At 42.8% G+C, this 21,790-nt stretch overlaps 1 protein-coding gene across 3 annotated transcripts; it reads left to right on the top strand.

Annotated features, from left to right (window-relative positions):
* The first annotated feature begins 314 nt into the window (after positions 1–314).
* Positions 315–16,194, top strand: LOC144106298 (uncharacterized). 3 transcript variants are annotated; one of them, XM_077639082.1, is made up of 7 exons: positions 315–482; positions 4,124–4,204; positions 7,822–7,866; positions 9,393–9,413; positions 10,754–10,765; positions 12,798–13,001; positions 16,031–16,194. In XM_077639082.1, exons 2-7 carry the CDS (start codon positions 4,132–4,134, stop codon positions 16,126–16,128), a joined length of 453 nt encoding a protein of 150 aa, XP_077495208.1. In that variant the 5' UTR covers positions 315–482; positions 4,124–4,131; the 3' UTR covers positions 16,129–16,194. The 3 variants fall into 3 exon arrangements, with proteins under 3 accessions (XP_077495208.1, XP_077495207.1, XP_077495209.1); XM_077639081.1 differs by having other exon boundaries at positions 316–478; XM_077639083.1 differs by lacking the exon at positions 10,754–10,765 and having other exon boundaries at positions 316–478.
* The last annotated feature ends 5,596 nt before the right edge of the window (positions 16,195–21,790 follow it).

Raw genomic sequence — 21,790 nt, 5'->3', positions numbered from 1 at the left:
GACTGTGTGTGCGTGCGTGCGTGCGTGAAACAGAGAGATAGCATCGAGATGTACGTGCGTGTGTGTGTCAGGAGGAGTTAAAAAGAGAATAAGAGTGTGCCGATGCTTGACTGCACGCGTCTATCTGTGTCTATGGGTGAGAGGGTAAGTTTGTGCATGATCCAGAGTGCATGCTTGTGCGTGCGTGTATCTGTGCACGTCTGTGTGTATGTGCGCACGTGTGCGTCTGTGTAAGTATGCGTGTGTACGTCTCTGTGCGTGTGTGCGTGCGTTCGTATGTATGTGCGCGAGCAAGTACAGGCAATCGTCCAGCCATGGTCGTAAAGCGAGAACGACTCCTGCTGTCGCCTTCGCTCCGGAGTGGAAGCGGTCAAGCCGGGATCTGCGCGCGCAGTCGGAGTAATCCTGCTGCGCCAGAGACGTCAAAGGAAAGGGGGTAACCTGTACGAACACCGCGAACTGACAGTGCCTCCGCAAGGTAGGTAAGTCACTGACGGCAGTAAAATTGACCGCAATAACAAAGGCTTTGTGGTTGTAAATTGAGCCTGAGGCCAACGAGAACGACTTGGGAGAGCGGATGATGGTAGCACGGCTTGGTGCCTTTCGGAAAACCGCCGATGGCTTGAATTATCGCTGTAATGGCAAATGTATGAAACTAGCGGCTAAAAGTCGAGAATTTTGAACATTTCCCGTACGAAAACGTCCTATGGGCGTCTGTGGAAAAAGCTGTGTCCGTCTATGGCCTTTTATGAACGTCTATACGCACCGAAAGTGGTGCTTATTGCCAGCTATTGAAAAACCTATGCCTCTAAAGCTATAGCTTTGGAACCATCAACTGTTTTTAGCTCTCTATAGAAAAATATATCCGCCTGAATCTACGGCTATAGATGGACATAGGAAAGGTTTATAGCTATTTGGGCCAAATACCTATAGCCGGCCATAGGACATTTTTTGTATGGGTTAAGCGCTTTTGACCTTTGTGATCCGCAAATGTGTACAGCGGCTGGATTTGTTAAATTAAATAGACGTCTACATATTTAAAATATGCAAAAGTACGTTAATTTTTCAACGTCTAAGAGCGTAACACAGGGTGCGCGTATGGCTGCTCATGCAATAAACCAATGCAGAAATTTCAAATAATTTTATAATTTTCTGATGTATCACTGTGCCCATTGAGTTCTCAGATTTTCTTAGCTGGTGGTTTTAGGTTACGCGAAGAATGATCATAAATTAGGCTTCCACCATAGCCGGCGTCTAATACTGTCCTTTTATAGACACGTTCCTCTGTTCCGTTTTTACATTACCGATCAGATATGATGTAGTTTTACAAGCATCAGTGAAACCTACTTACATTTGTACCCTCTTTTTTGCTCCTAATTCATAAGGCACTATGGTCGTATTATAGAAAGCCTAGCCTTGAGAATGAGTCGTCTTTACATACAAGGGCCTCCTTCATAAACGAAGCGTAAAGCTCACAGTCTCTGCAAATGAGGAACAATGACAACACCTTATCCGAGAGCTTTCTCTGAACTCAAGTTTAGAACATCGGTTTAGATATCACATGTTTAGATATCTGATATGTTTAGACAGGTTAAGGTATCTTATCGCGGAAGCACTGAACGCTATTACGATACTTGCAGAACTCGCAGCGCGGTCGTGGCGAAAGGTCCCGTGCAGACTATACGAGCTTAATATACCTAAAAGAACTCATTCTGAGTACGTCTTTCAATCGCCAAGTCCACCTTCGTTTCAGCCTGTGTGGCCGCAGATAAGCATAGGTTCAAAGTAATGTGAACGTTTTATTGACCTCGGCCACGAAAACTTTATACTCTATGTTTTCTCAAAAAGGGACGCTGGCCTTGTCTTTTAAAATCATTTTATTCATTAGAGCCGAAAAAAACATTCGCAATACGTACTAAGGCGAAAAAGTACCAATGCTAAAGCCGCAAACCCCAAATTTGTGATAGCATAAAAGATTTGTTTGCTCGAAAATTTTGTTTGTATCATTATTAGAATTCATTAAATTCGTGCACTTTTAAGCAGCGGACATCCGCAAATATAACTACAGCAAATTAAAACACAACAAAAACCAAAATCCAATAAACTAGAGACAGAAACACACGAAGGCTAAGGATAATAAAATGTCACTCTGCAAGGAGCTTCCGGAAGCCTTGTGCGAGAACCCACTAGAAAGCCCGTGAACAAAAAGCAACCAGTATTTAGCCTTAGACGGGAAACATGGTTGGTTACGTTATCAATGCTTAGGGTAACTATAACGGGCAAAATAGCTAATGCAATGAGGGCAACCCCGTGATTGACTACACGGCCGCCTGATTGACTACACGGCCATCTCCTCTTTCAGCACATCTGCCGCAGCACACCCGGCAAATAAGATCACCTGTTTTTCGCGGTATAACGTCCCGTAAAACCAGTCTGGGACGGTCACGAACTACGTGTTAGTTCTCACAATTAACGTCCTTCCGAAACGACCTCATGGAAATAGTTAAACAAGTCCCGTAAATAAAACCACCGGAGCCAACCGGCAGTCGTCTCCCATACGGGATGCTGTTAACGACGGACAGGGGGAAAATTAGCAGTCTCCTGCTTAAAAAGACAGACTTTTACGCACAGTAGTTCATGATCACTAGTGCCACGAGCAGTAGAAAGGCGTACTCTCTCCCATTTGTGTTGCATTTAATGCCCTTGCTTCGCGAACTAGAACTAGTTTAGCAATGGCTTGTTTTCGAGTTTCTGAACAACCCAAACCGCAGCAGTCAGCAAGGATGTTAACTAGACGGCGACGTTAAGGTTGATTCCTTGTGTGGCGCTGAAAATGGTACAGGTAGGAACGGTTTCCTAGTGATTTGAGCAATGGCCTCTTATGCTGGAGGGGGGGGGGGGGGGGGGGGGGGGGGTTCGATCCCTAAAGCAGCCCGGTACTGGCCGATTTTCAGTTGGTACAAGCTTTCCGCTGGCCTGGTGAGCAGCTACACTGGAGTTAAATGCTGGGTGAATAGACAACAGAACCTTCCGTTGACGAAAACACGTTGTTCCACGGCGCTCTTTAGAAAAACATGCTCTTGCAGTACTAAAATTTAGCATGTCCGTGAAAATTGTACACGATCCAGTGAAGCTTATACTCCTTTTTAAATGTCAAACTATTTTACCACAAAATAAATATTCATTCTCAAATCCCTAAAGTTAATCCTGCCCTGCATAATAAGCATCTTGGATTTTCTATGTACACCTCCCACTCCTGCTATAGCTACGAATGGAGTGGTAGTATGTAGAAATAAAATAAATAAATAAATCTTCTGGGATGTACCCGCCGTGGTGGCTTAGTGGCTTTGCAGTTCACCTCCTGATCGAAAGGTTCCGGGTTCGACCCCGGCCGTGGCGGCCATATTTCGATGGAGCCGAAATACAGAAAACGGCCTTCTGCTGCGCAATGACGGCACAGGTTAAAAAATCATAGGTGGTCTCAATTATTCCGAAGCCCTCCACTATGGCGTCCCTCACAGTCTCTGTGTCACTTCGGAACGTTGAACTCCACAATTCGCAATTCTTCCGAGATGTATTCCGGTGCAATTCTTATCTCTGAAAAGGGTGATTGTTCGGGTAAGTGGGAAGTTCATATCTCTAATTGCCATTGCCACCGCAGTGTCTCATTAGTCATCGTACGAAGCTGCTGACACGAAAGAAGCGAGTTCCATCCTGGCCGCGGCGGTCGCATTTCGATGGAGGCGAAACGCAAGAGGACCGTGTACTGTGCGATGTCAGTGCACATTAAAAAATTCGAGCTGGTCGAAATAGTCCGCAGCTTTGTCCTAAGACGTCTCTCCTAGCCTGAGTAACTTTGGGTCACTAAACACAGTAAACCCAAACCTAATTAAGACTTGAACATATTTCCAGTTATTCAGGCTTGCACCTTATGCTAATGTAAAGTAGGGCGCACGAAAACTACCTACGCCCTGTAATAAAAAGGTCGACGTCACTCTGACGTCAATTTAGGGCATAGTTTCATGTCAAAGAGATTTGCAAACAGGGGTTTGCAAAATATTTGCCCTTGATGCCTTTGGCTAAGCAAATGTTCTACCACTGAAAATTATCGTCTTCTTTCCAGAGGACGAGATGATCAATAGAGGCTTCTACGCAATAATCATCGCCGGCTTTTTCATCGCGCTGATCACGGCAGACTACTACGGTAAGCGTCGCTAATATTTGGAATGTTTCAGTGAATTGATGCCCTTACCCTGTCCTGTGAATTATTCACACTGTCAAAGAAAATGATAACTATAAAGGAGTACAAACACAAAATTTTTGGGTGTCCGTTTCTAGTGCCTTGAAAGAACGAGGCCTACGAGTCTATAGTAGTTATAAAAATGGGTTCTATCCCCAGTGTTCAGCGTGAATAATTATTTGCAAATCATTTTGTAGTGACAGTTTCGGCCTGGGTCTGCACCAGTCCTGAAGTCCACCTTGACTTCAAGGTCTACCGGTTAACTTAGACAACCATATTTGTGATGACGTCGGCGTCACTGGCAAGCACTGGTTCCTCCCGCGAATGACTAGAGGGTTCGGTGGCATCACAATAATTAGAGCAAGTGGACATTGACGTCACTCAATGCGGGTGGAAACCCCTAGCGGACAACATTGAAAATTGCAATATTTTTCACGCAGTGCCTGCGAGATAAACTTTCAAGAAGACATCTTCTTGCAACCATAAAACAAATATTATTATTTTTTGCGATCGAAATTTCCTCTCTGCACCCCTTTAAGGTAAAGTGCACAGTTATTAACAAACCAGCCCGAACGACAGCTTTCAAGCTTGCTGCTTATCCAGTAATGCACTGCATAAGCTTTTTGATTGTGAGGCAGAAGCCGAATAAAGATTCTATAATGAACCTACTTAAATGCTCCTTATAGTGCGATTTGAATAGCATGTTGTATAAACGCTGTGTTGGCTTAATAAGTCGTCTGAAATGAAAAGTTCAAGGTATCAGTTTCCAGGCATAATTATGACTATAGCCAAATAAGAGACGTCTCAGGGAGATATTAGGGCTTTTTTTTTAGTTTTAAGGAGCGAGGAATAAAATCTTCAGAGCTTAGAGTGACCTTTTTTTCTATTTAAAAATTCAAGCGTTTTCATAAGTTTCGAAGGAACCCTCGCAGTGTACGGAAGCGACGAATTTGACTGTAGCCTGCAACAAAATGATGCAATCTGCAGTTATTTTAAGTTGAATCCACCGTGGCGGGAAACAAAGCTGCCAAGAATAAATGAGACGCAGATGGCCCTGCATTTGCCCCACAGAACACCGGGAAACGAAATTGCCATTAGGCTTGTACTTTCTTTTCGCGCTAATCAGGACCATCAAAGGCTCTTGATCGAACTTTAATGATGCGCAATGAAGTCCCAAATTTTCTCGTATCTTTAAAGCAGTCGAAATGGACCGAATCACAATAAACCAAGTCTATTTGTGTAGAATTTCTTTTTTGTAGCGGTACATTTTTTTTCTTATAAGCGAGACCATAATTTGAGTTTGCGATGAATGTGTACGTTGCTGTGACACTTTGTTTATAATATTGCGTCGAAGGACTGCGCTGCACTGCTTGAATTTCTATATGGGGTCAGGTTATTGGCGCAGGGCAATAAATTTCCACAATAAATAACGCTAAGAAATTTCTCTGTTTGACTTAAAAAAATGAAAATTCTTTTGAGAGTGCAGACCATATGGTTTTCACGTTTCATATCCTCAGATATTAAGCAGCCGCTCTGCGGATTCTTGAGGCCACCATATTCTGCTGAAATTAGGTTTTTATTCTTGATTCTGATTACTTCCACCAATTTTAGCAGCGATGCAACATTTCGTTGCGACGAAAATCGATTTAAACTTTTTCTGGCCTCAACTGAGATCATTTTTTAGAACAGCTCGCGTTTTCGACGTCAACAACATTTCCCAAGTATCAATACCTGCTCCCCGCTTTATCAACAAAATGTTGTGGCCTTTATTTGGTCACCTTGACGTTTTGTGAAAGGAATATTAATTTTCGCTCGCTATTGCGCGACTGAACGCACGTACGGTTGTTTTTCTGGTACTACAATTTGCACCTTCATCACTAGGTCATCCAAAGCATTAGCCAAGGCCATGGTTTCTATTTGGGTTCGCTGTTTTCGCTATACGAAAATGTTTACAATTCCTATTTTGAAGGAAAAAAAAATCAATTGGTTGTTTCGGAAAAAGGAGATTCTGGGGAATTTGATGCGGCTATCAACAAAAGATATTCGAATACCCTCCTCAGTTCTCCTTTAAAAAGTATATTTTATTCAAAATTTTCTGACTATAAGTAAGAAATAAAAATGCAATCAATACAATTTCTTTCTTAAGACCCCATGATAAGGCTGCACTTCTAAAGAGCCAAAACACTCTCTCGTTTATTAAAATGTGTTGAGGGTATTAGTTTTTCTATTTTACGGCCGTACTCCAAAGTATGTTCTAGGCACAGCCCCAAATTTATGCGCACCTGCAAATGTACCATTTCTCCTATGAATATATTCCATGGGCTGTCTGTCACTACAGTGTAAGTGACCTCATTGCAAAAAAAAGAGGAGCAAACATTTATATCCGTAGTCTCAATCGTGCAATTAAAAAAGTATTAGGAGAAGTCATTAGCACATTGCACGAACTGTTCCCTACCATAATCTCATTAACCGGATTTCAAAACACTGCTCAGACATCTAAGCGGTGTCATTGCTCACGTAACTGACATAACAGTTTGAGCAGCAGAACTAAGTACCTTGAATCTATAGATATTTCCTTTTCTCTTAAAAGCAAATGAAGAGGTTGGAATGGGGGGGGGGGGGGGGGGGACATAATTAGTTTACGGCGGAAAGCTAGCTGAATGGTGTCTTATTTGAACTGCGTAAATTTGGTGATCAGATTATGTCGTTAGGCGAGAAATATTTGCGTTGCTCTTAATATTTATTGGTTTGAAATCGCCTTCACACCGGTGTGTCTTCTCAAATCAAACTTGCATCTAACCCCTAGTATAGAAGAAGGAAAACTATAAGTTAGGTTACAGATCTTAGATAATTTTATGCAGTCATTTAAATGTACATATTACATCAGTTTCCTTAGAGCTGAAAACGTTTGTTCTTACTAAATATGGCCGGAACCTGAGGCGTAATAATCTGAGAAAATTAATAAACATGATACTCTCAAACTTCAAGACTCGCTTTCTTGCACAGTCACTCTGAAGCAAAAGTAGAGAGCCCAAAAAGCGACGCTCACTTTACTCCAAGCCCGAGGCCTGGACTTCCGTATTTGCACAATTTCTCAAAATATTGATTTATGAAGCAGGTGTGAAGCTTAAAATAAGTCCGCTATCTCGCGAGCGACGTTCCCCGAAAATTTTGCGTGCCGTGCCCTGAGAGTAATGGGATTTTGTTACCTCACTGAGGGAGCTTTTCATTCTTTCTTTGGCACCCTCGCATCTGCCACTGAAATTCCCGCACTCTCTTCGGGTCAGTCACGAAGCGAGTGAAGAATTTGTCATAACTCTACTACAACCGCGACGCCGCCCTAACAGACTGTGCGAGTCTAGTGTAACATCACTTTAATGGCGATGACAGAGCGAAGGCAGCGTTGCATGTTCTCAGCAGCTTTTGCTCGTTTATTACAACTGAAGTGCACTTAGAACCCGTGTTTTCTGCGGACTCTCAATTTTATCTTTTACGACAACGCGTTTATCAGTCTTTACTAGTTTTTCTTTCGTTACGCTCCTTGTCAAGCTCAGAAATGATCTCCTTAAAAAATCTTTCAGAACCGGAGGCCAAAGAGGTTCATATTGTCAAGCCCAATTTGCCACGTAAGTCGAAAAATGGTCGTCAGTATTGTTCTTTGCAGGAATGAATTAGTTTTTTCTAGTTTCTGTCATTTTTACGGCCGTGGTAGTGGTATTTGCAGAAGTCGCTTTAGTATGTTACACCCCGTATACCATACCGCAGTAGTGAGTGACGAAATAGGCGTTTCAATGACAGTGAGAGAAGTAGTACTGAAATCCTCATAGAAGAGACACAAAACTGGCGAGCGAGGATGAAATAATGTCAGGTATGTTGAAGGATGTTCGACTCACTTTGGTGAAAAAAACTTCTGTATAAGCAACGAGAAACGACCTCACTATCCTCTCTTCCTGTCCCCTCACCTCTTTCATTTAATTTCTCCATTCTGCCTGCTACCCTTTATTTCCGCTGCCCCAGCTCAGGTGCTTCAGTATCGATGGCAGATGGCGGGGCTAGCAAAAATCTTTTCCTTCCTTTTTACTATTGGTTTTAATAAAACCACTACCACCACCACCAACGACCTCAAGCGGGCTGAAGAAGAATGCTAGCACCATAATATTCCATAACAAATGGAAATGTAAAGCACTATTAAAATTGTAGATCGATTAGCTTACTCTTAGTCGCTTGCAAGGTATACGCTAAGGTAATCGCAATGTTGATGGAGCAACCTGACACTCCAATACATCAATCAGTCAATCAATCAATCAATCAATCAATCAATCAATCAATCAAAGAAACAAACAAACAGGCTGGTTTTCGGAAATTGCGCCGTCACTCAGGTCGGTTAAATGCGCAAAATATAGTTGGCAAGCTTTTATACGGAACTCCACAAATAATATTATAATTTCGTCCAAGCATTTAGTAATGAAGTGAATGTTTTGCCAGAGCGTGAAAAGGGCATACGCCAAGAACCTAGAAAGTTTATAGAAAATGTATTAAAGTAGAATGTACTCACTAAATCATTTTTTTCGCCCTTGGCTATTATTTAACCTGTTAGCAAATGGTATTCCGACGAATTTTGTTTGTATCAAGTCCTATATCTGTTTCTCGTTTTTTTTCTGTTAGTCAGGAATGAAACTAACCCAGACAGCACCAAGGAAACAGTTCTTTTTTCATTGCAGTCACACCATTCAGTTTTTTTTTCTCTCTTAAGGCAAAAACCTTTGAATGACTTTAATAAACAATGTTTACGGCACCTGTATGGAGCTTTCGCCTATCAAATAAAACTTAATTGCATTAAACCGACTGCTAATTTTAAAGCACATAAATAACAGAGCTACAGACGGGACAATAAGGAAGAGAGACACACACAAGCGCTGCTTCTTCCTTAATTATTGTTCCGTCTGTCACACTGTTATTTATGTGTCATGAACCAACGTCCCGGCTAATTCCACTCCTGGATCTCACTAGAAAGCGTTTTTCATGTGCGGCAGTTTTTTATTTCAAAAATTCTCATAAATATTCTCCTTTCTCTGGCGTTCTTGAGAAATGATCCTTCACTAATACATGTATCACTTCCTTTCTTCAATGCTCAAAACCATCCGCCGCACAGCAAGGAAGAAGCTTACCGGACGTAAGTTTTTTTCGATAATTTCATATCCTTGAAGTTTCGGTAGCTACGAAAGGTCGGAGCAGTCTACATAACAGCAATGCCTGCTAGCCTCGAAACAGCCCACATTACTCGCCTCTCTTCGATACTTGATCACCACTAAACAAGGATGTACGCATAAAAACGAAAAGCAAGCACAAACTTGCAAAAACTAATCACGTTCATTTTTATTTTTTTGCTTTTCCTCCAGCGTACGGCACTGATTAAGCGGTAAAAAAGCGTTAAATGCATCCCGGCTGCCTCCCATGTCTCAGAGCTTCATCTAAATAATGAGCCATTCTTGTCTCCTTACTATAATGGCATCTTTATTGCTCAATGGGGAACATTTTACACTATAATAGTGCAAGGAAAGGGTGAAAGAACTAACTGGGCTTGAAAGCGCTTCCGATAATGTCTTCGCTAATGTGCTGTCACGCAATGAAGTGAGCTCATTAATCTAACTATCATCTCCTCGCAAAGAAGGAATCAGGCGGGCCAATTAGCTGGCTCGTTAAGCGCTCCTTAGGGCCTGTCTTAAGCTTGTAGTCCGGGGACGGGAACTGTTGCAATTTCTTCGTCCCCTGCGGCTACTACGGTGTACGCGTTCAAGCGAACGTTCACGTGATCCTCGCGCGCTGAATGCACTGAGCGCGCGGGAAGGAGGTAGTCATCAAGGCTAGATAAAAGGAGGGACCACCAACCGCCAGAAAAGCCTCTTAGCTGCTCTGATTTGTCTAAATGAGGTCTAATCGTCTTCCTTTCCTTCTCGGCGACGGCGACGGCTGACCGTAGCTCAGTTGGTAAGAGCACCGGACGCGATATTCGGAGGTCGTGGGCCCGAATCCCACCGGCGGCATGGTTGTTTTTCTGCTGCTTTATAAATAATTTTCTTTAAGCGATTTATTATTCTAAGTACTATAATATCCCACTGATAAGCACAACACATAAAAAAACATTCCCCTATGCACCTTGGTTTCGGTGACTGTTGGCTCCCTTCATAGGTTTGTCAAATGGGCCCCTCATTTCCTTTAACTTATCTGCTAATATATATATATATCTTGAAAACAAAAATTGATCTTTGCCTTCGAATCGTGTTGCCATGAAGACAGGAACGCTTTCATCTCTTTGCGCCAGCACACAGTTTACTCGAATTTTCGCCTTCTTTATTCAGTTATTCTTGGCCAGGTATAACGCATTATACAATAACGTCTCTGTGCATATATTAATTTTCATGTCTCTTGTATTATCGTTTTTGTTCCCTTGATATTAGTTTCATACTTCAACGAAAAACTCATCATGGTATTCTTTTTATTATTTCGTTCCAGACACGTCTAATGGTGAGTAATGCGCAGTAGAAGAGATACTCTAGAAAATGTATTTTTTTAATCTGTAAATGTAAATTTTTTATCTGCTTCCGACTTTAATCGCGGCTTGGCTTTTATGCGTATTCGTACTTATCTTTGTAATTGCTTTCCGGCATGTCATTTTCCTCAATCATGGGTTTTTAATAAAGCGCTGAGTAATTTTATGAATTTTCTTTCATTTCCTTTGTATTTACATTTTTCGTAATTCACCTCGGCGACTCTGTGGTCTAGATTCTACTACACCGTAAAAATTATCCAACAAAATAGTGTAGTGAAACGTAATACAAACGGAACTTTGTCTTGATTATATGTAGTTAGCAAAATAAGAGTGTACAGCTGGTTTCCACCACTAAACACAATTTTATCAGGCAGGATATTTAAATTATTAATATAAAACAATTACTAATAAATGTTATTTTCATAAAATCATGAAAACCGACATTATAAATATGTTTAGGGGTATATGAACTGTAAAAACACTGGAATAAATAGTTGGCGATACGAATTAAGAATGCGGGAAAAAATACAGTAACTTTATGTAGGAACTTTTCCGACGAGACGACAAAGAATTGTACAATAAGGCTAAATTTATCTGCTGCTATGTCGGATGTTCAAGCGCAGTTAAAAAATTAATGAGTAAACGAGTTCAGTTCTTCTCAAAAATTCTCAAGAAATCTGAGGAAATTTTTTAAACCGCTTCACTCTCGTCCCTTGAATCTCAAGGTGTAACTTAACGCTATTTGCTAGTAGTAAATGTCCTTCTCCTCTCTCAATTTTTGCTGTCCTTGGGTTATTTGCGTCAAGGGTCTTCTGTATACTGTATAACTTCATAAATTTTATTTTATACTTTGGCAGTTGTCGTGTTGAAGTTTGGCATAGATTTCTCGTATTCCTCCCTTTAATGGTGGTCTGGTTTTGCTTTTTCTCGTTATTCTTTCATGATAATGGGAGATTTTATTTCAGTAATTCTTTATTTCATTATACCGATCTTAATGTGCAACCGTCCCGTTCCAGAGCCCTAATCAAATATACAATCAATGTACTGGTGAGCCCTAAGAATAATAACATGAATGAATGAATGAATGAATGAATGAATGAATGAATGAATGAATGAATGAATGAACAAACGAACGGACTAGAGAATGGATGAAAACTTAGGGATCACTGCAGAGACAGCATTGGAGAAATGTGAAAGCATTAGAGTTTGCCGCGACGTTGGTGGCTCCTAGTCGATGCCTTCCTACACCTGCTTTTAAGATCCGACCGCCATTTTTCGATCTCGAATGCTACCATTCGACGATGTGTACTTTTCTGTTGCTCTACTCTGATTGGCTGTAGGCATGACGTCAAAAGACGTGTGGATGACGTCGCAGTCTTATGACGTCATATGGTCTCATTAATCAGTCCCATTAATTAAACAGTTCATTGCCCTAGTTAATCATAACCACGGATTACTGCAAATAATTATGCTCCTTAATTATAATTATTTGTAGATATAAATTATGGTAAATGCTAATTTTAATGACCAACGACTAATGGCTCTGACTCGATATTGTTTAATCATTGAGTTCATACACTTCACCACATCACTCTTCAGATCATGACTTATGACGTCACATCCGGCGACACATTTTGGGGACTCTACCGATGCCGACATAGCGTAGTAATGCTTTCGCATTAATAATAACAGAAAGCGACAGATTCAGCGACTGAACGAGCTAGTGAATTGAAGAATTCGTGAATGACTGAATGATATAGAGAACGAATCAGGAAAGTAAATAATTAATGAGATAGTCAATTAATTAATTGTAGTAATAACAACATAATCAACCAACAAATAATGAATTAATGTATGAAACGAGTGCAGTTGTTTCAAACGAGTTCAAGAGAATCGGTTATTTCGTCGTGAGCGGGGACCCATAGGCATAAGGCGCAGTCGACCTGCGACGGCATTATAGTCTTGCATTCCCCGTGACTGGCCACTTCCCTCTCATAACTGCCGCAGTGCGGTATGCCTTCTACTACACGGGCAACATCTGCAAGGAGCCCAACCCGTTTGTCCCGCTGCACATGGAGCCCTACGTGAACCGGACATCACACGAGCACCTAACGCTGTTCTACCGCTGCATCGGCGGCTTCATGAACCCTGTGGTGTGCGGCTACCGGAACAAGCCCATCAGCGACATCTGCGTGCTCTTCCACAAGCGCTGTGGGTATTCGGAAGGACACATCACCCTCGTTACTTTAAACGCTACTGCTTAACTTACAAAAATGGTCTACAGACAGTCTACAGACTTCTTATAGACTCTATTGCCTTCCTATAGATATTTCATTTACTCTATTCATAGTCTGTAGACTGTCTGTAGGCTGAAGTCTACTAAAAGTGTATGGCCATAAATCTGTAGATTGTCTATAGACTGTCTATAGGATTTGTGTTGTTTATAAGCAGTTCTCTTGGGTTTGTCTATAGAGAGTCTACAGACTTTATAGACAGAAGTCTATGGACAGTCTATAGGCGGTCTAGAGTAATTTTTGTGTCATCCCTGCAATGGGTGCGAGAGCATCGGGCTGATTGTCTCCTAAATCAGACCCCACTGGGCAGCCAAGGACTAGGCCAATCGAGACCAAAGCTTTGTGTCTGAAAAAAATTCAATGGGAGTTCACTTCGTTAAGGCGCTCGGCCACTGATCCGGAGTTCCTCGGTTCGAACCCGACAGCGGTGACAGCATTTCGATAGGCGAAACGCAAAGGCGGCCGTGTGCTGTGCGATGTCAGTGCACGTTAAAGATCCCCAGGTTGTCGAAGTCCGGAGCCCTCCACTACTGCACCTCTCTCTTCCTTTCTTCTCCCAGTCCTTCCTTAACGTCTCCCCTTACAGTACGGTTCAGGTGTCCGCCGAGGTGTGAGACAGATACTGCGCCATTTCCTTTCCCCAAAAACCAATTTTCGTTTCTATTGGGAGTTCACAGAATGTGAACCGTGTTTGTGAGTAAGATGTATGTGTGCGGGGGATATGGAATTAACAATGCCACTTGAGGAGCTGTCCGGGGCACGTGGTTTACCCACATCCGGGCTGCGGCGGTCGAATATCGATGGAGGCAAAATTCTAGAGGCCCGTGTGCTGTGCGATGTCACTGCACGTTAAAGAATCCCAGTTGGTCGAAATTGCCGGAGCTCTTCACTATGCCGTCCCTCATAACCTGAGTCGCTTTGGGACGTTAAACCCACATAAGCCATAAACCACATCCCATGGTTTCGCAAAGTTCAAATAGCAAAATCACAAATTACAAAAAAAAAATACAAAGCTTTTCTTGATTTCGGTGACTTGTGGCTTCCTTCCTATTATAGTTCAGCACTGTTCAGCTCAAGCCTACAAGCGGTATATACTTCCTCATGGCCGTAAGGCTTTATCGGAGTACCTCTTCTTTTATGAGTCTCGTGAATTAGGTCACCTGAAGCATGAGTCATTAAACCCAAGGTTTAGGTGGCCGATGGCCAGTCATGTGATCTTGTTATGCCACGACGTAATTTCATGGAGACAACGACAATGCGATCTCGGGATGCAAAAACAAAACACCTTTTCATCATTTCCTTCACTTCTAGTGCGCTGAAAGCATTGCGGGTCATCTGTTGGGGTTGTATCCAGAAACAGCTATATTTTTTCTCAACGGCTTACGCAATAAAAAAAAACCTCTATTTGTCGCCGGCACTATGCGTCCTGCTTGCTGCGCCTTGTTCTAATTAAGACTAAAATATGTCGCGTGATAAACCTGTCTCAGCATGATGTGACGATTGCATGAGCCAATAACGAAGAGGGAAGGCAAAGCGTCGATCTTCTTCAACCAGTGATGAAGATAGCGGAGGACAGGAAAAGGGAAGACAAACATTCTTTTTGTTTTCTTCCGTCCTTTCCGTGCAGGGACTCAGCAGCCGGCGCAACACGTGCAGCTCACCATGTGTTTTAGTATAGGTCTGCAGCAGGAATTATGTTGGTCTAGTAATTTGGCCGGATATTATACACTTCTGTATATTAATGTTTTTGCCGCTTAAAACACGCGATTATAGCCTCTCGCATGTTACACCCCTGGACGTGGTAATATTGTGATTCTTTTCATTCAGTTGTATTCCGTTCAGGTTCCCTGTTGAGGTGACGCGCAGATCCCAGTTAGAGGTGGAGGGGGCGTGGCTTAGCTGCAGTGAATGTTTAAAAGGCAAAAAGAATGCGTCGGATATCACACGCTTTGATGTTACAAATATGCGTTGGCAGTTTTGGTTGTACATTTCGCTTGAAGTGGAGAAGGGAGTGGTGAGAGGGAGGGAAGGTGAGTGGAGGCTTTTAAGTGGGATATGCATTTTAAAGCGAGAACACTACTCCTTAGGGTACAACTTCCGATTTCGATATGGATGAGGCAATGACTTTCAATGCTCCACAAGGTCAAACCAAACTTAACTGCGTGGTGGTATGGCCCAAGCTATGGTTGTATGACCACGCGATCATATGACAACGACCACTGGGTACCTAACCTTGACCCTTGACCTTGATATTTGATCTGAGGCAGTGGAAACCATTCTTAACAGAGCTCTCTCTCGTATAATTGGGCTCAAGCCACGTGTTGAACCCCAGTCTTTTTCTTGCAGATCGATACCCAGAAGTACACGCAGACACTCTCACACGCACGCACCCACAAATACAGACCACAGCCTTTTTGCTGAAAGAGAATACTATAATGCTAACGCAGTTAAAAAAACATGCAGAAAGGCAGGTGAGCTTTAACGCATGCAGTAAAGCAATCAGGCATTTACGTTGCAAGCAGTGTCATTCTTAAAAGGCTCTAGTGCTCCCTGATTAAAGACCGATTGTTTACTAAAGGCCTAACTAGCACTCTCTGTTTCTTCTCGACTGCACAGTTTCCAGCAACTTCAGATGTGGGTAAATAACGACAGTATTGCACTAGACTTAAATTCCTTCCTGCTTTATTTCTGCGATATTCTTCTTCATTTCGGCTGGGAGACAGCATAGACAGCACGGAAATGATTTAAATTGAAATTGCTTTTTATTTTTATTATCCAGCTCTGAAAAGAACCGATTTTTCCGTGCTCTTTTTTTCTGGCCACGTGCCTCCAACGTAAACTAAATCAATTTTACCAATCCTTCTTTCTCGATGTGTTTAAATAGGCATGCCTAACGCTAAAGTTGGATCCTATTAACTATTTCTTGTTCAAATTTTCTTTTTTCAGGTTGGCAAATCATGCTGGAGACACCTACAGATATTGAGGAGATACTGAATCGCCGAAAGAAACTGGAAAAATGTCTCGGAAGGGTTTACATGGGCTAATGGACATGACCTTGTATTATAAGGCACAAGCCTTCGCTATTAATAAACTGTGTATGGTTGATTGAATTCGAAGTACGAGTGCGACCAAGGAGATGGCTTGAAGATCTATTTTAGGACACGTCAAAGAAAGCCTGCCATCATAAGATTTTCCTTCTTTTCTGTTGATTGGTTGGAAGAAGCTTTGTGAGTGAACAGCTTGGGATAATTAAGTGAAAACAATTAATTTGAATAAAGAGCGCTCAAAGTTTTTCTGTTCTTATCCCTTTTGATAACCTTCTAATGTCGTTTGAAAGAGTATAAATCGTACTGAGGCAGGAAAAATTAAAATATGTGCACAATACACAGTATGCTCCCGAATGTCGCTTTCACCGATCCTAATGTTAGCATGTAATAGGAATTCAGAAAATAGCGTATAAATTTGTAACCGCGCTCGTCATTCAAAAATAATTAGTTTGTAAAAGCGGCTCACGAGGCCTAATTGTTTTTGCATTTCACACACACTAATCCTCAAACTGGCAGCGGTTTCGCCTATTCCAGGCAATTCATTAATTAAGATGAAGGCTACAAACGCAATTAAGAAAAAGAGAAAGGAATTATATATGTTTCTTCTTGACTACAACTAAATATCAAGACACTGTCTTGAGGAACATGTTCTCTTTTTTAAATGCAATAAAGGACAGCAGCCATCTGCGATAGCCGGATAGCTGAGTTCGTTATGTATATATGAAGGGAAGGCAGTAAACCTGCCGCTCTCGGCCCCTTAAGCCGCAAAATCTTGTGAAACCGTTCAGGCTCTCATAGGGCACAAACGTTGCTGGCGGTAGTGCGTTAAGCCTAAACCAACCATGTCAGCGGCGAGAAGCTCTGAAGAATCTGTCTCTATTTGCGCCTGTCCTGCTTATACTCTACCGACGCTTTTCCAAGCCGTTCTACAAATGCGGCTCTTTCTCGGTTTCAGAAAAGTAAAAAATTCGAGATTACAACTCTCGCTTTTCGTTGTTCGGCAAAACGAGATAGCGAAAACGAGGCTGTGAACTTTCAACGAACCTCGACTGGTTAATGTTGGTGAAAATAGGAAACAGGCTATCGTACGAGACGTCACCGGAAAACATCTCGTGTTGCAGAAAGCAGTGGCGAGATATCCGTGATAGTACGCAGCCGTGTTCAAGAAACATTCTTGGCTGAATTATGCGCGCACTGGCCCCCTTATCTCCTATCCGAGCACGCCTTTAGTAACGCCTTGGTCATAATCATCTTTCTCGGCCGAACTTTTCTACCCGTCGTAAGCTGTGACCTCGCAACAAGGCGTGTTATCTCCGCGAAAGACGCACAAGTCGGATTTCCAAATAAACAAGGCAGAATACACGTGTCGTCTGTTGGGGATGCCGGGGGTTTCGATGTCTGAAAGGAATGAAAGGAAAGGGGGAGAAGAGGATGAAAGAGGTGGTACGGAGCGTGGGTTCTGAGGGTGATTTCACGACGAGAGTTTGCGCTGAAAGCAACGAATCGATACGCTCGAGCGTGATAGTGCTTTGATCGACGCCGTTGCAACGTCGTAAAATAGCTGAGTGAGGCCGATCGGCGCCAGGATCGGCGGCGGAGTCACGACCTCTGCCTCTTGTGCCGGTCGAACACGCCCCAAGCAAAGGAAAGTGTTGCTGGATGAAGCGACCGAGGAATTATTTCACCAACTGGAGCAGAGCCGAACCGGTCATTGAGAAGAGAGAGTTGACAAGACATACCACCACACAGTGGTGTGCGTATCATCGTGGAACCAATTAGAGCACTAGTTAAACGTAATCAACTTTATTCACAGGTTCGCTCTTTTTTTATCAGCTTGAGATAATTTTGATAAGTCACTGCCTGCCCTTTTAGCTCATATTAGAGGCTCGGCATTCTCCATCATGACGAGCGCTTGACCGAACAGTCTAAAAGATAATGCGCATTCAACAGAACACGTAGGCTTTGCCAAAAGTAACTAGGCGGCATGAATTTCATCTCAATAATTCAGTAGTACCGCCCTTCATACCCAAAATCTCTTTAAGGTAAGGAAAACACTTGTCCTCACTTTCCAATAGCTTTTTTTCTTTAGTGCAGCCGTAAGGACTCTACTGTACTAGGGACACGCAAACGATGCTTACTGGTTACTCTTCGCAAAGAACAATTGAAGCCTACGGGCTTTAATTGTTCAAAAATATCATTAGTAGGAGTAAATCAGTGCCAGTCATAGATAGATAGCACTTTTATTTGTTTTCATTTTCATAAAGCATGAATCAGGCCTGCCAAAGCCCCCAAGGGCTTGAGTGGCAGCGCCTGGCACACAGCGAACATTGGCGAAAAGTAGAGACGTCGGTTGTAAAAGTAGAGACGTCGGATAAGCAAGTCGGGTTCACGTAAGAGATAGAGCAGTGAGAATAATGCTTTACTCTCTGCGTTGGAAAAATTTGCATATGCTAAATAATGTACGGAATACAATAAACAATGCCTCTGCATCACAACAACCAAGACCACGACAACTGAAGTCATAAATGGGTGTAAAGCATAGAACGACAGACGACATCCAACAACGCTGGTCTGCGTTGCGAATGAAACTCTGCGTGACGACGTAACCCTACAACGGTGACCGCGGCTGTTTTTACGCAATCGCGTGTGAGAAGGATATATGCTGTTTTTTTTTCGTTTCACTGTCCGGTCGCCCATCGTGCTAGAACGCAGCGCAAACTCGACCCAGTGAACAAATAATGATGAAATGGTGAATCACACGCTGGCCTAGTCACACAGCAGTTACAGACCGTGTCTGTTCTGTGGGGCGTACAAACGTCAGATTTCGTCACGCTTGGGGCGATGAAATATCAATGACGTCAGAAAGCCAATTACGCAAGCAGCCTGCCGTTAGAGTTTCTGGAAGTGCTCCGGAAACGATTGCCTCGGGAAGAAACATGCGCGCTCCTATTTCGTTGAGAATCAATAGGCGATGACACCACATATTATTTGCACTGCATGCTGCAACAAGAAGGACACGTAAAACTGCACAAAAGCGGATTGAGTTACGACCGATGGAGTTGCGGAATGGCAAATAAATTTAGCGGAGAGGGCATTCGCCTCACTGCTTTGGGTTGCGGCACTCGCAGTTTCTTTTTTTTAGTTTCGAGGTCAACCACGTTCGAACTATTTACGAATTTGACTTAGCGATGCCTCCAACCTTGCCTAGGCTCAGAGGTTATCGACATCTTGAAGTATTTGATATTACTGTGTTCCATACTAGCGCAACCCTTCTGACTGAGCTCGAAAAGAACCATCTCAATTTCGCCAGTCTATTCCGGGCCGTTGAATAAAAGACCGGAGGTACTTTTCTGGAGAACAGAATAAGTGATGCCGGAGTTCAATAAATAAAACCGTAACACAAAGAATCTCTGCAACAAGGCAGAAAGTTGAGCTAGTTGCTATGCGTTCATCTTGAAAATATGCAGAGCTAACGTCGAGAAACTTACAAAAATAAAACTACACAACACAGAACTACACGCAGATGACGTTTTTTATTCATAGGCTTCTTTATATCTAGCAACATATGAACCAAACAACATCAAGATCCCAGTACCAGTACGCGATGCTTGCCAGCATTTGGGGTGATAAACCTTAACAAGCGAATCTCCTCCGATTTTTGAAAGAAACATGTGGCTGCTGTTGTTGTTTCCTTGAAAAGTGTACATAAAGAAGCATCTGAATAAAATACATAAGTTGCGAGTACCGCTGTGCCATGTAGTCTCCTTGGGTATCTCCAAGTTCGAGCATTTATTTTTTTCAAAATGAAAGAATCTCTACTTTCGTCACCATATCATACTTTAGGGACACAGTGTGGACCAACTGAATTTTACCTTTTCTCATATATTACCGCAATCTATTGACAAATGCGCTACTTTCAGTGAGTAGAGAAGTTTTTACGAGCTAGAAAAGGTCGGGAAATGAAATACAGGTGTCTCTAACCGGCCTTTTCCTCGATCAAACTGCGGCATGCCAATGCCGATTATCTACGTGAATGTCTGAGGCTGACTATTCTGCTATTCTCTTCCAAATGATGTTCTCTGAATTTCTTCGGTCCTGGCGTCATGAGTTTCATACAAGAGGCAGGAATTCAAGCTCATAGTTTTTCAGTGCAGCGGCACACTATGAGCTTCAATCAAGAATACCAACTAGCCCAAGAACTAACTCTGCTGGAGAGGCCGGAACTTTCTTAAACCGAATTTTGTCTGAAAATTTTTTGCCAGGCACTATAGTGCAATGGTGCGCGTAATATACATATAGTAATTTCAAGTCTTTATTGACCAGGTCCGTTTGGAACATTATCCTAAACTGGAACCATGTACAAGCTATGTTCGACGCTCACTCATTTATCACGCACTATATCCGGTCCACTAAAATGATTCTTCGTCTGCTAACAACGGCTGTCACATCACAACGGAAAGAGAACGCGGAAATATTGCCGAATTTAGGTGAAATGCATCGCGAAGACTGGCTGCTTGCTGCATTCGTATTACCCGCATACGATCGTTAAACCGAAAGCAATAGTGGCACGTGGTGCCATCTCTTGTGCAGTTTCTGTCATTTGGCACGAACAGACTACATCATGTACTCGCCAGTACAATAAATATATTGCTAACAGAAAACAAAACACAAGCGAAAACAGGTACTCTCTGAAAAATAGAAAACTGTCTGCTGTACCCTTTTTAACAACCTCTTTTATCCCCTTTAAATTTCCCAATAAGTGAAATCCATCCTCGGCCAAGAGCAGAACTGGCAGCCCAAGAAGACCCTCTACGGGCTAAAAGAATTAGAGATGACTGTCCTTTCTTGTCTCGAATAGCGCTGCAGAGATGTATGCTCCCCTGTAACCCGTATCTCTCGCAAAGAACAACCAAGCCGCCGCGGTGACTAAGTGGTTATGGCGCTCGGCTGCCGGCCCGAAAGACGCGGGTTCGATCTCGTCCGTGGCGGTCAAATTTCGATGGAGGCGAAATTCTAGAGGCCCGTGTACTGTGCGATGTCAGTGCACGTTAAAGAACCCCAGGTGGTCGAAATTTCCGGAGCCCTTCACTACGGCGTCCCTTATAGCCTGAGTCGCTTTGGGACGTTAAATCCCCCATAAACCATAAAAAAAGCCTTCATTAACTGGGGCTTATTTAGAGTCTTTGCCGGGGTCGATTAAAAGCTGCGTGCCGCTCGAATGCAGATCTCTCTGATTACATAGAGCCGAGTCATCGACGGTTGTTAGTTGTGTGTGTGTGTGTGTGTGTGTGTGTGTGTGTGTGTGTGTGTGTGTGTGTGTGTGTGTGTGTGTGTGTGTGTGTGTGTGTGTGTGTGTGTGTGTGTGTGTGTGTGTGTGTGTGTGTGTGTGTGTGTGTGTGTGTGTGTGTGTGTGTGTGTGTGTGTGTGTGTGTGTGTGTGTGTGTGTGTGTGTGTGTGTGTGTGTGTGTGTGTGTGTGTGTGTGTGTGTGTGTGTGTGTGTGTGTGTGTGTGTGTGTGTGTGTGTGTGTGTGTGTGTGTGTGTGTGTGTGTGTGTGTGTGTGTGTGTGTGTGTGTGTGTGTGTGTGTGTGTGTGTGTGTGTGTGTGTGTGTGTGTGTGTGTGTGTGTGTGTGTGTGTGTGTGTGTGTGCGCGCGTGCGTG

Source organism: Amblyomma americanum, chromosome 10 (genome assembly GCF_052857255.1).
Source record: "Amblyomma americanum isolate KBUSLIRL-KWMA chromosome 10, ASM5285725v1, whole genome shotgun sequence".
Classification (NCBI taxonomy): Eukaryota; Metazoa; Arthropoda; class Arachnida; order Ixodida; family Ixodidae; genus Amblyomma; species Amblyomma americanum.
Note: the sequence above shows the minus strand (reverse complement) of the source record. Positions and strands in the feature narration are given on the sequence as shown.

Bases quoted from the DNA above. Each gene is read 5' to 3' on its own strand.
- LOC144106298 (XM_077639082.1), top strand. From the start codon at position 4,132: ATGATCAATAGAGGCTTCTACGCAATAATCATCGCCGGCTTTTTCATC. The intron at 7,867-9,392 runs GTAAGTCGAAAA...TCCGCCGCACAG, and splicing joins TGTCAAGCCCAATTTGCCAC to CAAGGAAGAAGCTTACCGGA. The intron at 13,002-16,030 runs GTGGGTATTCGG...TTCTTTTTTCAG, and splicing joins CGTGCTCTTCCACAAGCGCT to GTTGGCAAATCATGCTGGAG.